Source organism: Oryctolagus cuniculus, chromosome 1 (assembly GCF_051225735.1).
Source record: "Oryctolagus cuniculus isolate XC-2025 breed Fujian yellow rabbit chromosome 1, ASM5122573v1, whole genome shotgun sequence".
NCBI classification, from domain to species: domain Eukaryota; kingdom Metazoa; phylum Chordata; class Mammalia; order Lagomorpha; family Leporidae; genus Oryctolagus; species Oryctolagus cuniculus.
In genome coordinates, this window is record NC_142867.1 from 122,235,747 (window position 1) to 122,257,319 (window position 21,573).

Below are 21,573 nucleotides of genomic sequence, written 5' to 3' on the forward strand. Positions count from 1 at the left end.
CCCTGTAGATTTTACAATATAAAGGTTTTGAAATAAAAAAAAAAAAGCTCAAAGCCCTCGAGATAAAAATAGACAGCCAAACAAGTGTTCCTTCAATTCCATTAAAAACTTGTGATATCAGGAAGGAATTTTTAAAGGACAGATGGAAAAGTGATTGTTGACTTAAAAAAAAAAAAAAAAACTGGAATTTCCCTCATCCAAAGCCACTCACAGGCAGCCCTGGGGAACTGCGGATGAATGTGGTGTTGAGGCTGGGAGCCTAATCCTGGAGTCTTCCAGCCCTGCCTCCGCTCCCTTCTGCTCGGAGACGTTTCAATTCCATTCTTTTCCAAGGCTCTCCCTCTCCCCATCTCCGTCTCTGGAGCAGCAGCTCTGAATCCCATTGAGTTTAAAATAAAGAAATGCGCTTCCTAAAGAATTCGCACACAAATAATCTCATTACTGCAGCGCTTAGGTTTATACAGCCGGCGTCCTCTGCACTCTCCGCTCACTCACATGGAACAGCTGCGAGCAGAGAAGTGGTATTTAATTCATTGTGAAATATTCAACAATGGCTACACTGCACTTTTAAAAGCCTTTTGATAGTAAAACCCACAGGGAACAGCCCATCCTGTGTGCTGAAAAGCAGCTTCCCCACAATTAGTCTGTCTATTCAGAGGTCTGAGAACTCTGTGTAAACTTCAGCACGTGCTGTGTACACTGCTCATGGCTTCAAGGGTGTAACCTTTCACAAACGTCTTAGCTGGATGGGGTAGGGGGAGGGCGGGGAGAGGAGTGAAGGGGCGAAGGGAGTGGGACCGTGGTGAGAGGGTATGGAAACCCTCAGAATCCTAGCTGAACGCCCAACACAGCAGAACACAGTCTCCGCAAAGGCCTTGCAGGTTGCCAGGCTGCTCTGTGCCCTGCCAATCACTCAGAGCCAGGATCTCAAAGAAAGCACGCAATGGTAGCTCCGTTTTCTCTCTCTTCGATCTCGGAGTTTTTCCTGGATCTCTGGAGTATGGGAAAGCCAGGGAAACCTTATTCTCTTATCTGATATTAGTCACTAAGGACAAGGCAATGTGAGTGAGAAAACAAAGTCCATGCAGGCAAAGCTTGTATAACAGTCAAAATTACCTGGCTCTGGAGTAAGATTTGGATTTAATTACAGAACCTCTCTCTGCCCATCCCCCCCCCCCCCCCCCCCCGCAGCCGAATTACGGTTAAGCTTCTTTGGGGAGGTAGCTTTACCTCTCTGGGTCTCATTCATTTCATCTGTACAATGGGAATAATACCACTCTCATAGGAATAGTGTAGCAGCAAAAGACCACATCTGAGCTATCCTTAGCACAAAGAAGGCATTTAGTGAGCATTTAGCGAGCAGCAACTTGCTTTACCTCTCAGGCAACTCAGGAAGAACTTGCCTTCTCTTAGACCTTCTTCAATAAGATAATCTAAAATTGCAGATGGAGCCAGCGCTGTGGCATAGTGGCTAAAGCCACCACCTGCAATGCTGGCATTCCATATGGGCGCCAGTTGGAGTCGTGGCTGCTCCACTCTGATCCAGCTCTCTGCTATGGCCTGGGAAAGCAGTGGAAGATGGCCCACGTGCTTGGGCCCCTGCACCTGCATGAGAGACCTGGAAGAAGCTCCTTTATCCTCAGCCCAGCTCCAGCTGTTGTGGCCATTTGGGGAGTGAACCAACGGATGGAAGATCTCTCTCTCTCTCTCTCTCTCTGTAACTCTGCCTTTCAAATACATAAATAAATCTTTTTTTAAAAATTCCAGGATGGGCTATGGACTCCTTTTACATCTATATTCTTAATTGTTTAAGTTTGAGCAGTAGAAGAGCAACACAGAAATAGAGATACACACAGATATTGAACAGAAAGTGCAGCAACACTGGGAAACAAAATCCATAAGTCAAGAAAGCGGTGCATCCTGCAACATGGGTTTGATGGTTTGGGAACTTTGAACTCACACTTTTCAGACTCGGTCCTGATGACATGTCTGAATAGGTTGAAGGAACACAACCATTTTTTTATTACATCCAGTCCAAGCCCCCAGAATCAGCCCATGAGCATTCTTGTTTCAAAAAAGTAACTACTTTGATTAGGAAACCTGATACTCAACCTCTGAGCCTTCCCCAGGAGGCAAGCCCCCAGCCCTGCTAAGAATGTCCAACCCATATATGGGCTAAAGATGGGAATGGGAGGACACCCCTGGGTTGTTCAAAGGAGCTGGCTCAGGTGGGGGCACTCTCTATAGGCTGCAGAAGTCGGAATCCCGCTTCCCCTTGTCTGAGTGAGCTTGTAGCAGAGTGGATGACAGCCCAAGGTTGCAAGAGAAGCCAAAGATCAGCACCGAAGGCTAAGACTGGGGTCAGGTGTAACCAGCTGGGAGGGTCTGCAGCTTCTTGCAGGGGGTCTGCCTCCTTGCTGCTCCATACACTGTTGCAGAGGTCGCCATGGGGGTGGGCTGCCAGGTCTACAAGTTTGAGCCCCTTCAGAGGCAGGATTTCAAAAATGCTTCCTCCCCCACCCCACCCTCCTTGAGCGAGGAGGGATCTAGGGAAAACAGTTTACTAGAAAGTCCCAAAGAAGCAAATCACCTCCAGCTCACGCCCCAGAGCCCACAGGTCTGTAGTAATCATGAAGTAGAAACACATGTTGAAGGAGGCAAAGGAGAGAGGTGGCTGGACTTTGGGCAAGGCTGTGATGCTTTCTGTCTCCAAGACAATGGGATGATTACAGCTTCCAGATATAAATACAGGTCTCAGGGGCTGAAGCGAGCAGTGAGAAGACACTTACAGGAAGGAAGTTGACACCAGCGAATTCATCCTAGTGCAACAAAGCATGCCCAGCTATTCTCTGAGCACAACATGCTAAGGAGCTGTTTGGGGAGGCGGGGGCCGTAGCACAAAGACACTTTTCCCTGGGAGCAGACCACAGGGAGAAACAGGAAAGCTACAGAGCATCTGAAGCATTCTTGGGCGCAGTGTCAGCAGATCACGCCTTTGTGAAACTCATCCGGGCCAAGAAACCCTGCTTTGTGAGTTCCGCAGGTCTGAGTTGTGGCACCAAGTTGTCAGGGTTGATGGACAATGAAGTGTGAGAGCAAGGGAACCAGCGAAGGCCAGGAGAAGCCCAGCTCTGTAGGTAGTCAAATCCCTGCCGGCAACTTAGGCTGCTCAAGCACCCCTTCCAGTGTGAGGAGGCACGGGAGCTACTGGGGAAAACCACCTGGGGAACCCCACCTGCAAAGATGAGCACAGCCCCCCACCCCGGCGTGTTATCTGAACGTGCAAAGCGACCTCCCAAAGTCCAAAGCTCCTCCAAAGATCTGGAGTCGCATCTACCTGGGCTGTTGGGGAATGGAGTGATGGGGGTGGCCAGGGAGGTGACGTGGGGGCAGGAACTGAACTGAAAGCCTAGGGGGGACAGCCTGAAGGCAGCCCCATACATCAGAGCGAAGGCAGTTTCTCTCAGAGGGCAATTGGGTCTCATGTGTGACCCATGACCTCGGTCCCATGCAATATTTCTGCTCCCCCGAGAGGCAGCACGGGGACAAATGGAAACTGAAGGCCATGGTCCAGGTGCAAGGTGGGAGGAGGTGGGGCTGGGGGACAGGGATGGAGGGAGAGGGAGAGAGAGGAAAAAGAAGGCTAGGAGAGAGGGAAGAGGGCAAAGAGTGGAAGAAGGAATGGAAGGCAGACAGGAGAGGTGGGGCAGGGCGGCAATCATCCATTAAGAGTCGGTGCCACGCCTGGTGCCTGGCCATTCCCACATCCAACCGTTTTTCTATCTTCCCAATAATGGGAGTGGCGTGGAGTGTTGCGGGCAGCAGCGGCGAGAGGGGTGCGATTTTATATAACAAATGAGGAAGTTGAGGCTCAGAGGGCTCAGGGATTGGTCTACGGTGCCAGAGCCTGGGCCGGGGGGGGGGGGGGGCAGTGGAGCTCAAACCTGGGCGCCAGTCAGTCCCGCGCCCCTCTAGTCCGCTCCCGCGTTTCTAGGCAGAACCACTCCCTTACCTGGCTACCTGGCTCCCTAGCTCCCCATACAGCTAGAACTCCTCCTCCCCCCTCCTGCAAAACCAACTCTAATCCCAGAATCCGTCCCGCACCCCAGCCCCCGTCCCCACCCCGCCTACTTCGGAACCCCAGCCCTGTGGTGACCCGTACAGGTCGCGATGGCCCTCGCCAACGTCCCCTGTCCCCCCACCTTGGGCCCCCGGGGCCGCCCAGCCCGCTCCTCTGTGGCGGCCGCGCCGCTGGCAGCGCCGGGGTTAACCCACCAGCCCTGCGCAGCAAAGATTTCTGTTTTATTTCAGCAGGGGAAGTGTGTGCTGCCTGATTAGCCTGATGGTTTCCTCTTTTCCCATAACCTCCAGACCCCCACGGCCCAAGTGTTTACTCTCTGAAATAAAAAATCTGCTGGTGTTTTTCTTTTTGTGTGCTCGTGTATTTTGGGAGGATTGCAGAGGAGGAGGGCGGGGTAGGGGTTAGGGACCGGCAGGCTGGGGGAGGGGAGCGCGACGCCTCCTCCAGCTGCAGGCTCCGGGCCTGAGACCCCCTGGCCGCAGTGCAAAAACGCAACTTATTAATGAGGGAGCTGGGTCTCCTGCTGCAGCAGCTATAAACACAGCGAACATCTGGAGCGAGCCGAAGTCTCTCCGCGGCCAGACGCCGAGCACAGGCCCTCCCCGAGCCCCCGCGCGGGCTCACACGCCTTGCCGGGCTCCAGCGCTCACATCCTCCTCCCAGCGCATTCGCAGCGCGCCGCCGCCGCCGCCCGACGCCAGCCCACGGCGTCCTCCGCCCCCAGCCCCAGTTCCAGAAGAGAGGTCAAACTGCTCGATCACGAGAGAAGTCGGGGCCGCAGGGACCTTTTCCCAACTCGGACTGAATATTTGTGGTTTGAAAAAGTTAAGAGAAACTGTTCCCTCCCCCGTCCCCTGGGAGCTGAAGTGCAACTCTGTTACTTCCTAGGATGTTGGGAGCCGCAGCGAAGGAGAGTGGTGGCCAGGGGAAGGAAGGCTGGCCTTGTGAGCGTCACGCCACGAACCCTGCCTGCAGGCCCCGCTTTCCACTGGTTTCCCCTCCTCCGCTTCCATCTGTGAAGGCCCCTGCTTTTCCTGTCCACCCCGGGCTGCTGAGGTCACTTCTGAGAGCACCAGTCCCTAAGTGGGCTGTGCCTGTCTCGCTAGTTCTGTCCAGCCTTCCCTCTCCTCTCTGGGAAGATGAGGCACGGCCGAATTCGCAGGTGTAGGAAAACTAGTCTTGGGCAAGATGAGAGCGCACAGACTCGATAGATAAGGGTGGGGCATTTCCTTCTGCGCCCATGCTAGGAAGACAAAGAAAGGCAGCATGTATTCGTCACCTGCTTAGGTCACGACCTTGTGAGCAGACGGGGCCCCTGTAACCAAGAGTGCAGGATGAGGGTAAAAGGGGAACACAGAGAATCTGCAACTGTTTGCTCTCTCGAGCTTGTTTTTCAGAGAATGTTCCAGGAAAGCTTATCTTGCAACATTGTGCTCCGAGGGGCCCCGACCACCGCAAAGAAGTCGAGCTGCGAGAAACCAGCCTGAGTCAGATTTTTGATCGTACAGTGTATGAAGGGGTTTGTTGCTTCTACAGGAACCGGCCTCCTGCTGCCGGTTTGCACCCCCACGAGGCTCCCCCAAACCCTAGCTGTAAAAGCAAAGTAGCAAACTCTAGCAAACTGCTTGTTTCAGAGAAAGTCTCTTTACTGGCACCAAGTAAATAAGTTTTCCGTTGAGCCCCTCCACTTGAGACTATTGGGCAAGTCGCTTGTGTCCACTAACGCCTGCATTGAATGGGCACAAGAAGTCAAAATGTTGCATTGCACCTGTGAAAGGTGAAGGGGAAAGACGCTCTGATGAGGGCAGCAAAGCCGGGGGACCCTGTGTTGGGCAGAGCTGGTGAGATCTGGGTGGTGGTGTTGTTGTGTCCACCAACCCTCTGCTCCGACTCCACACCTTCAGCGTACACTCCGCAGCGTACAAGGAAGGTTCTTATCATCGGAACAGGAGCTAACACAGGCTCCACTGCAGCAAGGCCGTGGGAGGGTGGAGAAAGAAGGAGGGGGGCATGGAACATCCCTGAGTCAGAGCTGTTCAACCCATAGGTGATACCGTCCCGTCCGTGCTGCAGGAGAGGGTGAGCTATTCACCGTTATCTCCTCATCAGAAGAACAAAATAATAGAGTGAGCTCGTGGGATGCTTGTTTGCATGCAGGTTCTCCTCCTAATGTAGTCCTTGGTCTAAGCCAACCTTGCTTATCTTTCCCCAGTGCCTCCTCCTGCAAATGCAACCTCCTCTTGGAAGTGCAACCTCTGGGCGCCTCAGAGATGGTGTGAAGGTGTGTGGTGCCCTGGGAGTTGCTTGTCTGAGTAGCTGGGCCCCAGCTGTGGCTTCTTGTGAAAGGCGAAGACCTAAGGTAGGAGTACAACTTGCTCCTTCCCAAGCACAACCAGCAGATCCCAATCTGAGCAGGCTCCCATTTCCCCATCTCCTTTAATGTTGAGACTTGGCTTACTGAAAGGAGTTTTATTCCCTAATCTTGGGCTATCCAATAGTTGCATATTAGTGTCTTTTGAAAATTTAGCATAACTTCATGTAGAGTTGGAAAACTGAGAAAATAAAATCCTGAGATCAGGGTTCTCAGCCTGCTTCCTAGTTCACTTTGTTTAAATGACTTAGTCTCCCCTGATGGGAATATTCCAGCATCCTCCCAGGGGTAGTAAGGATCCAATATTGTAATGATCCAATAGTACACCCTACCGGAAGTACACACTTGCAGGATCAAAACTGTTTTGAAGAACAAAGAACCTGAACCAGGTCATCTACAAGAGGAAAACACACCCTTAAGGAGGAAAGCACAGCTATGAGCACCAGACAGACATTGAAACATCATTTGTAAAAACCACAGGGCGTCTGAGATGGTTGGAAAGAACAAACCTGCTATGAGAGTAAACATTTCAGAGCAAGGTGGATCTCCATTTAACAAGTCTCTCTGGCATTCCCTCAACGTTCTCAACACTTAAAAGCCAAATTGGAGGCATCTGTTTCTCTTGCTGAAACTTCCCACCTGGTTGTCCATAGCCCTTTCCAAACACTGCCCAGGTTTGATCGCTCCCAGCCGCCTGGCTGTCTGAGAAAGCCCCAGGAGAGACCATGAACTCGGACTCTCCAGATAGCTCCCACTTGAACTTCCAAAGTTTATTTGGAAAAGGCATTCTTCAGCCTCACGGTTATATTAGTAAACTTGTTTCAGAAACTTTAAGTCGTGAGATCCGAAATTTCCATTGCCAACCGCTGTGTCCTCTACCTACTGATTACTATGGGAACCATTTGCTCTGTCATGTAAATGTGCCACCCCCACACACACACCCTTGGATAAAAGTTGCTTGTAGATAAGGACTGAGTCTTTCCCTCTCTTCATCCATCTTCACAGCATCCCTTATATGGCACCGGCCACCAAAAGTGTTCGACCAATCAGCGGATCACTTTTAAACTCCATGATCCTCAGGCATTTTGAACTCCCAAAATGCAGTCACAAGACATTTCAGGGGCCCACGCTGTGGTGTAGCAGGTAAAGCCGCTGCCTACAGTGCCGGCATCCCATATGGGTGCCGGCTCATGGCCCAGCTGATCCACTTCTGATCCAGCTGTCTGCTATAACCTGGGAAGCAGTGGAAGATGACCCAAGTCCTTGGGCCTGCACCCATGTGGGAGACCCGGAAGAAGCTCCTGGATCCTGGCTTTGGATCAGCACAGCTCCGGCTGTTGGGGCCATCTAGGGAATGAACCAATGGATGGAAGACCTCTCTCTCTTTCTCTCTCCCTGCCTCTCTTTCTCTCTCTGTGTAACTCTAACTTTCAAATAAATATTTAAAAAAAAAAGACATTTCAGGACAATGAGTTATTTCAGCAAGGATTCATAGTGTGGCTTGCTAAGACCTGGCAGTGCCTTGTGCTTTACGTCTATTAACTTGGTGGTTTTCAAAGTGTGGCCTACATCAGTGGCTTCGGCACCAACTGACAACTTGGTAGAAATGCAAATTCTTGAGCTCCATCCTTCACTCCCAAATAAGAAACCCTGCAGGTGTTTTTAACAAGCCCCTCCAGGTGATTATGAGACACCTCTCAAGTTCTGGTTCAATAGATTCAGGGTAGGACACAGGAGTTTGCATTTCTAACAAGTTGTCAGGTGGTACCGGTGCTGCTGGTTGGGGAACACAACTTCTTTTTTTGAAGATTTTATTTATTTATTTGAGAGGTAGAGTTATAGACAGTGATAGGGAGAGACAGAGAGAAAGGTCTTCCTTCCGTTGGTTCACTCCCCAAATGGCCGCAACGGCCAGAGCTGTGCCAATCCAAAGCCAGGAGCCAGGAGCTTCTTCCAGGTCTCCCATGAGGGTGCAGGGGCCCAAGCGCTTGGGCCATCTTCTACTGCGTTCCCAGGCCATAGCAGAGAGCTAGATCGGAAGAGGAGCAGCAGAGACTCGAACCGATGCCCATATGGGATGCTGGCACTGCAGGCGGAGGATTAACCTACTGTGCCACACACAGCACCAGCCTCAGGAACACAACTTTGAGAATCATCAGTGTAGGTGAAGAAACTGAATGAAGTACAAAGATAAGTTGTCTGGAAAGAGCTGATGCAAGCTGAAGGAATCTGGTTCCAGAGCCTGGGCTCTTTACTACTCCGCTATATCCACATCCTTTCTCAGGAAGGATGGGAAGTGGCAAGCAGGCTGTGAATGTGGGAAGATGACAGCTTTGCTGTGTTCAGTGACCAAAACATACCCTAGTGCACTGCGCAAGAAGGAAAAAGAGATTTGTCTTGCTTCTTGAGTCAAGGACCATGGTAAGGAAACCATAGGTTCACTCTGGGAGAGTAAGCTGGGTGTGCCACGCTTTGTTTTCTCAGCTCTTCAGCAAGTATTTTTGCAAGAGTGTGCTTTGGTTACAACATAATATTCAAAAGTGGCCAATTCAAAATAAATCAATCCCTGAAATGAAAAACAGTTTGATAGCATATCACTCTGAAAGAATGCCAAGCAAACCTCATGTTTTCTGATACACACTGTGGTCATTCATAATCACCCAAAGGTTAAGGTTGAATGAAATCAATTAGGGATAGTTGGCAATTGATGGGATGGACTAGTCTGGTGCTCAGTGGGGTCTCTGACTGTAGGTTTCTGGTTCCCAATGGAGAACAGGCATTGCCTGCCTCTAGCTGGCTCTGGAAGCTTACTGTTTTGGTCTGAAAATGGTTTGCTGTCTACCCTGTTCCGGCTCACCAGGCTGAGGAGAGGAACAGGCCATAGTCGTGAATGGCCGAAAGCCGTTAGTGACTTCTTGCAACAAGAGACTGACATGAAAAGTGATGCTTGTTGCGATGATTGAGAGAAAGGGCTGAAGTGGAGGAAGGACACACAGGAGGCAGGGTCAGTGGGCTCCGCTCCAGTCAGACTATAAACAGCAACAGACATTTCAGCCCTGTCTTGTGTAATGGGCTCCACTGATTCACAAGGTTCCCTGACACAAGGATGACGAGAAGCCAAGACAGAAAGGGCCCATTCATTCATGCAGAACACCAGCTCTCGGCCCCCATTGGCTCTCGCTAATGGCTCCAGGCTGATCGGGAGGAGGGGGCAGAGGCAGTCGGGAAGAGGAGACAGAAATGAAAGAAAATGATGACTACAAGATTGCCATGAAGAAATGCACAGCTGCACAGGCAATTGCATGCAAATGTGGCTTCCCTTTTTAGCTGCAGAGTTAATGTCCCCAGATTCATCTATTTTTCTCTTTCATGGCGTCTTCCCCTCCCCTGCTTGCCTTGTCTTTTCCTGGGCTCTCCATTCCTTTCTCCCCCTCATTCATCATTCACCTTCTCTTTCCACTATTCTTCGCCTCTCTACTGATCTCCACTTTTATTTTCTGATTGTTGCCACACATCTCTTCTTTCTTCCTTTATTGTAACATCCACGCTGTCTGCCCAATCGCAGGTTCACCTTGATTACTGAGTGGTCTCACCCCATAATGCTTTCCCCCATTCATGTTTTCCCTTAGCCTGACTCTCTTCCACCCTCCCACAATGCTCTCCCCCACGCCTCCTCCTCTGTGTCTCCCTCCTCCTCCTGCGCCTCTGTCCCTTTGTGAATAGACGAAGGCTGCCACGAGGGGCCTAATCCATCCTCAGTAGTCCCTCCAGTCTGTATTCCAGTCATTGACAGATGTGTAATCCTTGGGAAAGAAGTTCATTCATCCCTTCTGAGCGCATACACGTGAGCGGGGAGCAGGATGGGAAGTAGCCATGAGATGGAGGATGGGAAGGAAACTGAAGTTATAAATAGGATAAAAGAAGATGAAAAAAATGTAGAGTATTTTTTTCTCTTTCTTTTTATTCAACACATCTCCAACAGAATGTGTCCCAGCTGGAGAAATCATTGGTTAGTCCATCTTCATCTCCCATCACTATAACCCTCTGCTCCCCTTCCAAACGACACCCATCACTGAGGGGAGCTGGACCACAGCCCAGAAATAATCCCTGCAGCTCCTTTATCTGGACAGCTCAGACAGCAAAGGAGGGCTGGAAAGGCTCAGGGCTCCTGCCAGATCCTTCCATCAGAGGGAGCCTGGGACACTGGGGATTGCAGCCGTCACATATGTGGAGAGATCGCCACCAACTGGGAGGGGCCACACCCCCTGGAAGCTGTCTACCACTTCTGAGCTGCAGCTGAAGTTGGCCCAGCTCACTCTCAGCATGGTTATTCCATGCCCCATCCTCCTATCCTCCCCAAAGCCACAAGTCTGCGTGGCTTCAACTTCTTTCTTGCAACAGTAAAATAGACGGTGGGAAGAACACCATATTACCCTATATTATGCTGCTATAATCCTTGCATTTGAAAGCAGTTTGATCCTAAGGGATCCTTCATCTACTTCACAGACACTCTCATTGCTCCTGAAGTTAGAACTTCTTTTTTTTTAATACCTGTGAGAACCTTGATAAACAGAGGAGATTAAGAACCATCTCTATTTGGGAGTTCATGTACTTCTCAGTGAAGAAAGAGAAAACCATGTCTCTTTGCTTTGAAGAGACATTCTGAGCTTAACACTGTGGGTATGTGTGGAGGTGAACTCAGCTATTAATGAGATATAACTCAGCAGCAAAGAGAAGTACCATCCAGCAATGAAAGTTTAGGTAGATTGGGAATCTCAGTTGCGTTAGGTAATATAACATGTAAGTCTTATTGCATTAGTAGCATTCAACAATTAAGCAAATAGAATCATTTTGACCTTTTGCTTGTATAAATAAAACCTATCATGCTAGAAATTTTAAAGGATCACTTTTTTCACGTCCTTATATTTTGAGTCTTTAAGTCGATCCCATGAACAGGTGCAAAAATCCTTCTGGCCTCCTTGTGAAATGGGTACAAAGGTTTGACATCTGTGTTTATGCTTGGAGGAACTGAGATACTAAGCAATTAGTGATAGCATAGATGTTTGTTGTGTCTGAAATCCAGGGCGATGTCAAAAAATAACTCAACGATCAATGGCTGTTGGGTCAAGAGAATATGGAAAGTAGGAATTGATTTCATTTTTTACTGGAAAGGAACCAAGCAACTGCAAAGCAACACTTCATGCCTTCCCTACTACACACACACCTTACTAAGTGCGACAGCTTCTTACTTTATGTCTCTCTGTTTATTTCTCGTGAAATAAAGCACGGATAGAAAAGCAACCAGTAGCTTTATTTCTCTACTGTTATAAATGTAGTTTACAATAGAATTATGTGGAATAAAGGGACACAGAACAAAAGGTTGCATTTAAGTTAGTTTCCAGCGATTCTTTTCCCGAAACCCGCACTTGTATAATTCCTCAGAATTACATATTTTCAATATGTAAGAGTAATGACATTTCTTATGCTGAGAATTTATCCAGGGAGAAAACAAATTTTGCCTGGCTTTTTGATATCCAGCCATATATTATCATAACATGATCTCATGGAAAATTGAATGTAACATCTGTATCGATCATTTCTGAGTCCCCAAATTAAACTTTCACATTTTGCATTTAAAAAATGCTAGCAGGTAAACACAAACCAAAGGAATTTGTGAAAAACAGGGTGAATTATGAAAATAGGGAAAGACTTAGCACTGCTCAGGTCCTTGGCAAAATAGATCCATTTGTTGGAGAGAGCTCTCGCAAGGAAGCTGACTCCTGTTCACCAGAGGGCAGCACAGTAACCAGCAAACCACAGGAGGAAGGGGAGTGCTCAGAAGAGAGGAGCTTGGGTTAGGGAAGGTTTGGGAAGGGAGGGATGGAAGAAAGAGAAGCCAGATGCAGGAGGGCCTGGGCAGAGAGGCAGGGAATGATGGAAAGAGATGATGAACAAAAGGTATTCAGTTGTGCAAGAAGGCTAAGTAATTCATACACCTCTGCTTACTCATTCATTATGACTGCAAAATTAGTAGACCTTTTGTCAACAGGCCCACCTAAATGGATGAGTGTCAGGAAATGCACAGTAGACAGGAAAATGATCCATTTACAGAGACCTGAATCGACCTCTCTTGGGCCCACTCCTAGGAATTAGTAGTCTTCCTGTTGGAGAATAAAGTAACCCAAAATTATCAAGACAGTTTGGGACTTTCCATTAGAGAACAATAGTATGGGTACCCACTTAAGCATAGCAGCTGTCATTTCAGAAAACACAACCCTCATCACATTTCCATTGTCCTTCAACTCTACCCTCATTCCCAGCTCTTGTTTATGCTCCTACCTGAGCCACAGTGTTCGAGACCAGTAGGGACTTCCTGAGTGGCCATCTCATCCCAGAACGGGTAGCAAGGTCTTTGCTGGTGATAATTGGCCTGAAAACCACAGGTCATGCGAGGATCTTCATACGTGTTGAGGGGTCCCTGCCTCTGTGAATGAGAAAAATCAAAGGAAATATATTGGAAGAAAAATCCCTACAGTTTATCCCTAATGGAACTATGACTTCATAGGAGCCAATCATATACAAGGGTACTTCGAAAAGTTCACAGAACACGGAATTAAAAGATGATTTTATTTTGGCTCCAAACAATTTGAACTTGAATGTACAGTCTTCAAAAATTCATGAAAAATACCTGTTATGACAAAACTGCATGGGTTTCAAAATTATTTTGCACCAAAATAGACATTGTTTACCTCCATTTGTCCACAAACATTTTAAAACCCCCTAAGCAGGGATCATCCATAGCTAACTCAACTGTTGATTCCCTTCCCACCCTCCTCCAAAAAGGCACAGGGAATGAGGGGAAGCTCAGACTCAGGCTCTGCATGCTTCATCCATTTCTTCAGGTATTGAGGGCTACCTCTTCTAGTCTTTAAGTAGCACTCCTGGTTAACAGTAGGGCAGAACGTGGATTACCTTAAATGTCTAAAATCCTGGCAATTTGTTAATGATAAGTTATCCTGTAAAAACACCGTGAAATGATTTTCTTACAAGACTTATTCCAGGGGCTGGAGCTGTGGCATAACAGGTTAAGCCACCTCCTGTGACAATGCCAGCATCCCGTATGGGTGCCAGTTTGAGTCCCAGCTGCTCCACTTCTGATCAGGCTCCCTGAGAAGGTACCTGGGAAAGCACCAGAAGATGGCGCAAGTCCTTGGGCCCCTGCACAACATGTGAGAGACCCAGATGAAGCTCCTGGCTGCTGGCTTTGGCCTGGCCCAGCCCTGGCTGTTGCAGCTATTTGGGGAGTGAACCAGCTGATAGAATACCTTTCTCTCAATCTCGATTTCTCTATGTAACTCTTTCAAATAAATAAATAAAATAAAGCTTTTTAAAAAATTATTTCAGTATCATAGACCTACTAGGTAACAAATGTCAAAGGAAAAACCCAAAAGGGACCTACATAATAAAATTCACCTCATTTTCAATTAATCAGTGTTTTTTAAAGATTTATTTTATTTATTTGAAAGTCAGAGTTACACAGAGAAAGAAGGAAAGGCAGAGAGAGAGAGAGAGAGAGAGAGAGGTCTTCCATCCGATGGTTCATTCCCCAATTGGCCACAACAGCCGGAGCTGTGCCAATCCAAAGCCAGGAGCCAGGAGCTTCTTCTGGGTCTCCATGCAAGGGCCCAAGGACTTGGGCCATCTTCTACTGCTTTCCCAGGCCATAGCAGAGAGCTGGATTGAAGTGGAGCAGCTGGGACTTGAACCAGCACTCACATGGGATTCTGGCACTGCAGGCGGCGGCCTCACCTGCTAGGCCACAGTGCCAGCCCCAGTTAATCAGTGTTTTACAACATTGGTTGCTAGACAGGAATTGGCATTTTTAAAAATACTTGAGGACTTGTACTTCCCACTCCCGATTTTATAAAATTCATAAAACATAGCCTACACCTAGTACTCTTTAAAGAAGACAGTGTTTTGCAGTGTTTAAGACTCTAATTTTGATGCCAGGTGTATACAGATTCAAATCCTGGCTTACCACTCACTAATGGGGAGCTCGGGCCTCGTTCTTAATCTCAACCTTGGATTACTCAATTGTAAAATGAGAATAATAATACTTCACAAGGTATACAGTAATACAGCAAATTTATACATAAAGCAAAATAAAATATGAAATGCATTTGTAAGAATGTGTCTTGTATGAAATGCATGTAATAGAAAACATGAAGCCTGGTTGTCAACATAAGGTAGGTATTATTTCAATGTAAGGGACCCTTAACATTTGTGGAATTGGCCAAGTGGGCTAAAATGCAGACATAAAAGGAAACACAGCAGATTCACTGAAAAATTTCCTGAGCGTAGGAGTCTGATCTACATTGGCTCATCCTTGATTCCAATTTTTCCTTTTTGATCACTACTCTTTTCTCTTATGGAAATTTAGAGAAAAACAAACAAAACACCAATTAAGAAAACCAAAACTCTATAGATTTGATGTGGTTAAATCTATTGACAGCAGGGTCAGAGATATATCTCCAAAGGTGATATCTTCACTCCTGTAGAATGGCTTCCTAACCCCAATAACATCCTCTAACCAAAGAACCCCTTATGCCCTCTCGCCCCAGGAACATAACCAGAATTCAGCAACATTACGTGACGTTCCGTTGTCAGCATCTATGCTCTCCCCCATGTTGCAATGGTCCACTCACTTAAGTTCAGCTAAAAATAACTGAAAGCAGTATATTGGCACCGGGAAAAATGACAATTGGACCCAAAATGTAGAAGGCTTTGTGAACTTTGTAAAACTTCATTAATTTGGATGTTGTTTTCCATAATATTCATAAAATCACCCAAGAGAGGGCTGGAGGAAGCTTCCTGTGAGGCGAGTCTTCTTCCCACTGAACTAGAGACACTGAGAATGCACTAACAGCCTGGCTGCACAATGGAGACACCATGGGTTGCAGGCCATAAGCTAGGGTGCTCAGTCTTCTGCCGCCAAGTGGCCTTGGTGAGAACTGAAAGAATACACATGGAACAATGGCAGATTTTCCACCTACATGTGCTGAGGCCAAAGATTTTTAGGTAAATCATTAGCAGGGATATACTTAGAGCATGGGTCAGAAAATGTTTCCTGAATTCTGACTTCAAAGCACTTTAGCGACACTTTGTTTTAATCCCGTAAACTCCTGAAGCCACTACAATTAGTTCTTCTTGGGAATTTCCAACAATTGGGCAGGTCTCCCACAATACTTTGAAACTGAATCAATTTAAAACGCATTTCCCAGATCTATAAATCAAGCCGTGTGCTCTTAATAACCAGCCCTATGTTTTCATTTTCCTTCAGAGCCTGTCTCAAAATTCAGAGTTGTAGGCACGGGCTTTCCAGTGAGGACATTTGCCTTCTAAATGGTACTGAAGAGAACTCTAACTCACTTGGTCTTCTGTAAAGGCAATGTGTGAATGACCCACCAGTACTAAGAGTGGTAATGGCATGTAGGGTCATTGTAACCAGATAGTAGCAGTTCGTTAGAAGACCTGCTGAAGAGTTCAACTTTTCTCTGCTAAGGAAATGCTTGGAAAGCAAGGTGTAACACAGCAAGAGGTATTGCAGGAAAATTCTCCGGGTACCAGGTACAGAGCACAGAGGGGAAGGCAGAGTGAGCAGTTAGCAGGCAGGGCATAAAAAATAATGAGTTCCAGACCCAGTGATGACTGTGAGTGTGCTGTGAGTCAGCCCACAGCTTTTGAGTAACGACCATGAATGTATTCGCTTGATGTTACACAGTTGGTTTTTATCGGGGAGCCTTTTTTGGTCCCCAAATCAGGCTGTTCGAGAACAGAAATAGTTCATTTTCTTTTTATTTTTATAAATGAAACTCTGTGCAGTTTAAGACCTATTTCCTCTGTAGCTGTCCTCAAAGGAGACAAGAGGACACTATTTTAAAAAAAATGAGAAGGCAAGCATCTCCAGAGCCATCATAAGCCGTGAGCGTCTTTGCTGGCCGATGCTTCTGAGAAACCTTTTGTGGTTCTGTTATCTAGACACCTGCCCGTTTATTAGACATTTCATGAACTGGCTTAATCACTATTTCATAGAGTATGAAAATGACATTTGTACTCAAGGGAGCCACACCGCCAGTTCCAATTCATTATGAAACTGCCTCCGTTGAGGAGAAGCAGCAGGTTATGAGCAGGTCAGCAATTGGGGCAGCACAGCCCCAGGTGAATGGGGCACCACCCAAGACAGGCTCTTGTCCACCAGTTCTCCTCACTGCGCCCTCCTTTCCTGCACCTGGAAATGCACTGCTGAGATGCGAGCAGCACTGCCAGTCTCTGCCCTGGTCCTAAGGAAACCCCGTAACAGGTTCTCACTCACTCATCCCACTGCACTTGCTGAAAGCAGCCAACATCTCTCACACACCTGTCAGTGCCAACTGGCACTCGAAGCATCCGAAAGATGTGGCCGCCTTTAATCCTCGCCACAGTCTTGCGAGATGAGTACTGCCCTCTCCATTTCTCACAAGTGAGGTTTGCAGAGGACAAGCCCATTTCCAAAGGCGGCACGGTTTATAAAATAATGGAAAGAGAATTCTCATCCGGAGCTGGTTGGTTTTAGACCGCCTTTTCTCCTATCTGGAGAGCATGAAGTTTGCATGGCTAAAGAACAGATTGCCCAAGAATGATAGCTACTGTTCCCTGATGGTACTCAATGACTTACGGTGATGAATATGCATTCACTAACATGTAGCACACCTAATTCCTAAGATGCTAAGAATGTAAAATAAGCAAGAATGCATTATGCCTTCAGGAGTATACAGACCAGTAAACAGAAAACTATGGGGTAGGGGTGGTGGTGATAGGACATTGGAATCTGATACAGTAGCAGAGCCCCACCAAGTCATATTGGGGCCTGAGGCACAAGGGAAAATCAATAAGCTGACCCTGACTTTAAAATGTGAATTTTCCCATAATGATGTTTACATTAATTCTGATTTCTAAAATGCATGACATTAAGATACTATCCCGCTTGATTCCTGAGTAAGACTGGTCACTCCTCTCACCATAGTTCTAGTGTTCAGCAGGAATCCAGTTATGAAGAAGGGATTGTCTGGGTCGTGAGTGTAGACATGGTCAAGTAACAAGAAACCTGTGCCTTAAAGAAGACTCAAGGGGCCAGCGTTGTGGCACAGCAGGTTAAGCTGCTGCTTTAGTTGCTGGTATCCCATGTGAATGCTTGTTTGAGTCCCAGTTGCTCTATATCCAATCTAGCTCCCTGTTAATGCACCTGGAAAAGCAGTAGAGAAGGTCTAAGTACTTGGACACCTGTCGCTCACACGGGAGACCTAGATGGAGTTCCAGGCTCCTGGCTGAGCCTAGCCCAGACCTGGCTGTTTCAGCCATCTGGGAGTGAAGACAGATTCTCATTCTCATTTTCCCCCGCCCCTTCTGTGTCACTCTGCCTTTCAAATAAATAAATAATCTTTAAGAGAATATAAAAATAATAAAGGAAAACATGACATGATCGTATGACTGATTGGACATAATAGATGAAGGAAAAGGAGAAAATTGAAGGTAACTCTTAATAACTTGCTCTTAAAATAGTGGAAGTGGTGACTGTAAATGATGACATAAATTAGGAGGGTGGAATACAATGCCACTTTTGATTGTGTTTAGATGGATTGAAGACAGAGCAAGTTGGTGATGGGGACCCAGAGGTGAATACAAGACAGGAGAGGACCAGAGAGAGCACAAAAGATCAAGTTAGAGCGCAGATTCATGGGGAAGGCAGCTAAAACGAAAGAGCCAGGGTCAACTGTGGGTCTGTAAAGTTGCCTACAGTCAGGAGGAGAAAGGAGGGGACCAAAACAATAAAGAAGTTCCAGCTGAAGGCATAGGAGGATGATATGTGTACAGGGTTAGGGAAACTAAGAGTTGAGCCCTCAGTAGCAGGGGACATAGCCAAGCAGCTGAGAGCCACAGGGTCCCCCTGGCCTCTCAGGCGAGTACATCCCTGCCTTATCCCATCACTCACGGCGTGATGAGCCCCCTAGGGGACAGCACAGCTCTCCCTTCACCTCCAGGTCACTAGAGGACACAAGCCTGCCACCTAAAATTGCTCCCCATGTGATCCTGGGCACAATGACGTGGAGTTCCGGAAGTCTGGAAGCCAGCAGGACAAGGGACACACCCTTGTCTCTGCTCCACTCTGAACATGACCTGGTTCTGACCGCTCCCACCTCAGGCGACCCCTGCCACTTCGGTACAGGGTTCATCTGTCTGTGACTTCTCCCCAGCTCCACTTCCGCATGCCCCAGGGTAAGGGACTGTCCCTGCCTAGTGCAGCAGGCACCACCCTTCTCCAGCACTTGTGGTTCTCTGTCTACAGCCAAGTCTTCCCCACCCCTCCAGTCCTGCCATCGCTCAGCCATTCCTTTTGCTCAATCTTTCTCCTCTCTGCCCCCCTCCAAATCCCACAACCTTGGGAAAGAGGGGTTAGGAGAACACCAGTGTGTGCAGTCTCTTCTCCCAGTTAGTATCTGTGCTTAGCTAAGCTGCCTGCAATGTCCAGGTGTTTGCTTCTCAAACTTTCAGTACCCAACTTTAGGTGTGGGTTACTCACTGCGTCAACTCTATGGGGGCACATCGCTCTGCTTTGGTTAATTTCAGAACCTAGGGCTGGCCTTGGTCGAGGGCTATAGACATATAAGACACAACAAATATTTCTGGACGCTTCTGCTTTTTAAACATGTTTTGCACCTAGTGAGGAAGCCAAACTCACCCAGGGTAGATAGGCACTGTGATTCGCCATCCACAGGATACAGCTGTGTCATGGTCTGGCGGTGTCTTAGACGCTCATGCACTCTACCAGAAAGACAGAGGGCTGGAGGCCAGGAAGCCTGGGTTCAAGTCTTGCTCTACCACGAAGGAGCCCTGTGACTTCCGGTTTAACACTCAGTGCTTTTGCTTCCTGAGAAGGCTGGCCGGGAGGACCTCCGAATTCTTTGCCAACTCCAGATCTCCTTTTCGCTGATCCCTCCACATTCCTTCTCCTGACCTTGTGGCTAACAAGCTTGGGTGGATAAAGTACCAGGGCAGGGTGAGGAAGCCTAGAAAGCTAAAGGTTGTCAGAATCATGGTGTGGGTTCCTGACAATGTGCCCTTACAATGTAGGAAAGCCCTGCTGTTTGTCTTCCCTCTTCTCCCAAACCATGCTCAAACACCGTTTTGCCAACACATTCCCTGTGTTTCAATAGAGGACAGCAAACCTCGGGAAGTACCTTGCTTATGGGGCTCTTACACTGGCTCTCACTTGGTAGGTGCTTGAAGATGGCTTGTACAGGACACAGGCCAGCTCTCAGCTCGACGAGCTTTCACTCTTGACCCTGGGCTGAACAACTCCATGGGCTTCTATTAGATTCCAGATTCCCCCGTCCTCAGAAGATGCTGTGGGAGGGAGCAGCCCCTTCCATGGACTGACACTTTTGGATGAGCTGTCCTGGCAACACCAAGGAGCTCTGGTCAGACTGCATTTGGCCCCAAAGGACATGGCGGGGAAGGGGCTTCTTGGACGCATGTGTCCCGAAGGTCACACTGGTCCCGCTGCTTTGAGACGCAGAGGGTAAGGAGACAAAGTCGAAATCCGCCCGGTCCTCCTGCCTGTGCCTATCACGGAGGCGGGGGACGATGGTGGTGTGGCCACCAGGAGAGGCAGGAACAGACAAAATAGGAAACTCTCAAAGGGCAATTTAATTTTAGACTCAAGGCCAGGAAATTCTTTGTGAAACAATAAGAGTGATGGGCTTGGTCCTTGGTGAAAGGGCAGGGCTGACATGGCAGGTTTCTGAGAGAGAAACAATTCGGAAGCGCAGTGCAGGGTGCTGAGAAGAGAGAACCTAACTTTGCTCTCAAAGCAAAGCTGTGCTCGCCTTCTGTGCGGATCACCTGGGCAGCCCGCCATGTCAGCGACAACACGGCAGCAATGCAGACCAACCTGAGAACCCAGCGGCTGCCTCTTGCAGCAGCCAGTGCTCAAGAGAACATAGCCTGGGGGTACAGAGGGCTGCGACCTTGGAAACCACTGTCCTGGGAGCCTGGAGTTGCCACACCCTGCTGAGTGATCACAGGTGATATTATGGGTAGCATGTGTCAGCTTCTAGTCCCACAGATCCTCCTGTCTCCACTCAGCATGGAGCCTCCCAACTGCATGGCACTACAAGGTGTCAGCTCCTAGGCATCTCGTGATACGGAGATGCAGGGTGGCGTCAGCTCGGAACATTGGTGTGGGACAGGGTTGGGAGAACTTACCATGGCTAAGAGACTACCCAGCAATTCCAATTTGTTCAGCAGCCTACAAAGGGGAATTTGGATCTTTTTTTTTTTTTCTAAATCAAAGAAGACCAATTTTCCATCCACAAGGCATATGGATGCATTAATGAAAGTCTGTTTTAAAAGTTCTTACAAATAATCAGATATCTGAAGAAGATGAACCACGGTCGGATAGTAAGGAGCTGCTATGATTTGAATGAGTCCTCCAGAATGCATAAGTTGAATCTGAATCACCATGACAGTGCTACAAGTGAGTCTTCATGGGTGACTAGGTTGTGAAGGAAGAATCCTCAGGGACCAGGACACCTACAAAGGGGCCTGAAGGGGTGGTTCCCTCCGTCTGTTCCCTCAGGTGAGGGCACAGTGCTCATTCCATCCAGAGCACATTATCAACATGGCACCATCCGGAGCCAGTGCTGTGACGTAGTAGGCTAAGTCTCCACCCATGGTGCTGCCACTCAATATGGGCAACAGTTTGTATCCTGGCTGCCCCTCTTCTGGTCCAGCTCTCTGCTGTGGCCTGGGAAAGCAGCAGAGGATGGCCCAAGTTCTTGGGCCCCTGCACCTGTGTGGGAGACCTGGAAGAAGCTCCTGGCTCCTGGCTTTGGATTGGCTCAGCTTCAGCTGTTGCAGCCAACTGGGGAATGACCCAGTGGATGGAAGACCTCCCTCTCACTCTGTGCCTCCCTCTCTGTCTGTAACTCTGCCTCTCAAATAAATAAATAAATCTTAAAAAAAAGAAAAAGAAAAACCTGGCGCCATCTTGGAAGCCAAGACAAAGCTCTCACCAGACACCAAG

At 48.1% G+C, this 21,573-nt stretch overlaps 1 protein-coding gene across 2 annotated transcripts in view; it reads right to left on the reverse strand.

Annotated features, from left to right (window-relative positions):
• ETS1 (ETS proto-oncogene 1, transcription factor) overlaps nucleotides 1–21,573 on the reverse strand; it is a 135,239-nt gene that overhangs the window by 89,145 nt on the left and 24,521 nt on the right. For both annotated transcript variants that reach the window (XM_051842815.3, XM_051842861.2), the window contains exon 3: nucleotides 12,792–12,936. In XM_051842815.3, the coding sequence (XP_051698775.2) occupies nucleotides 12,792–12,936 (145 nt within the window). The remainder of the gene's footprint in view (nucleotides 1–12,791; nucleotides 12,937–21,573) is intronic.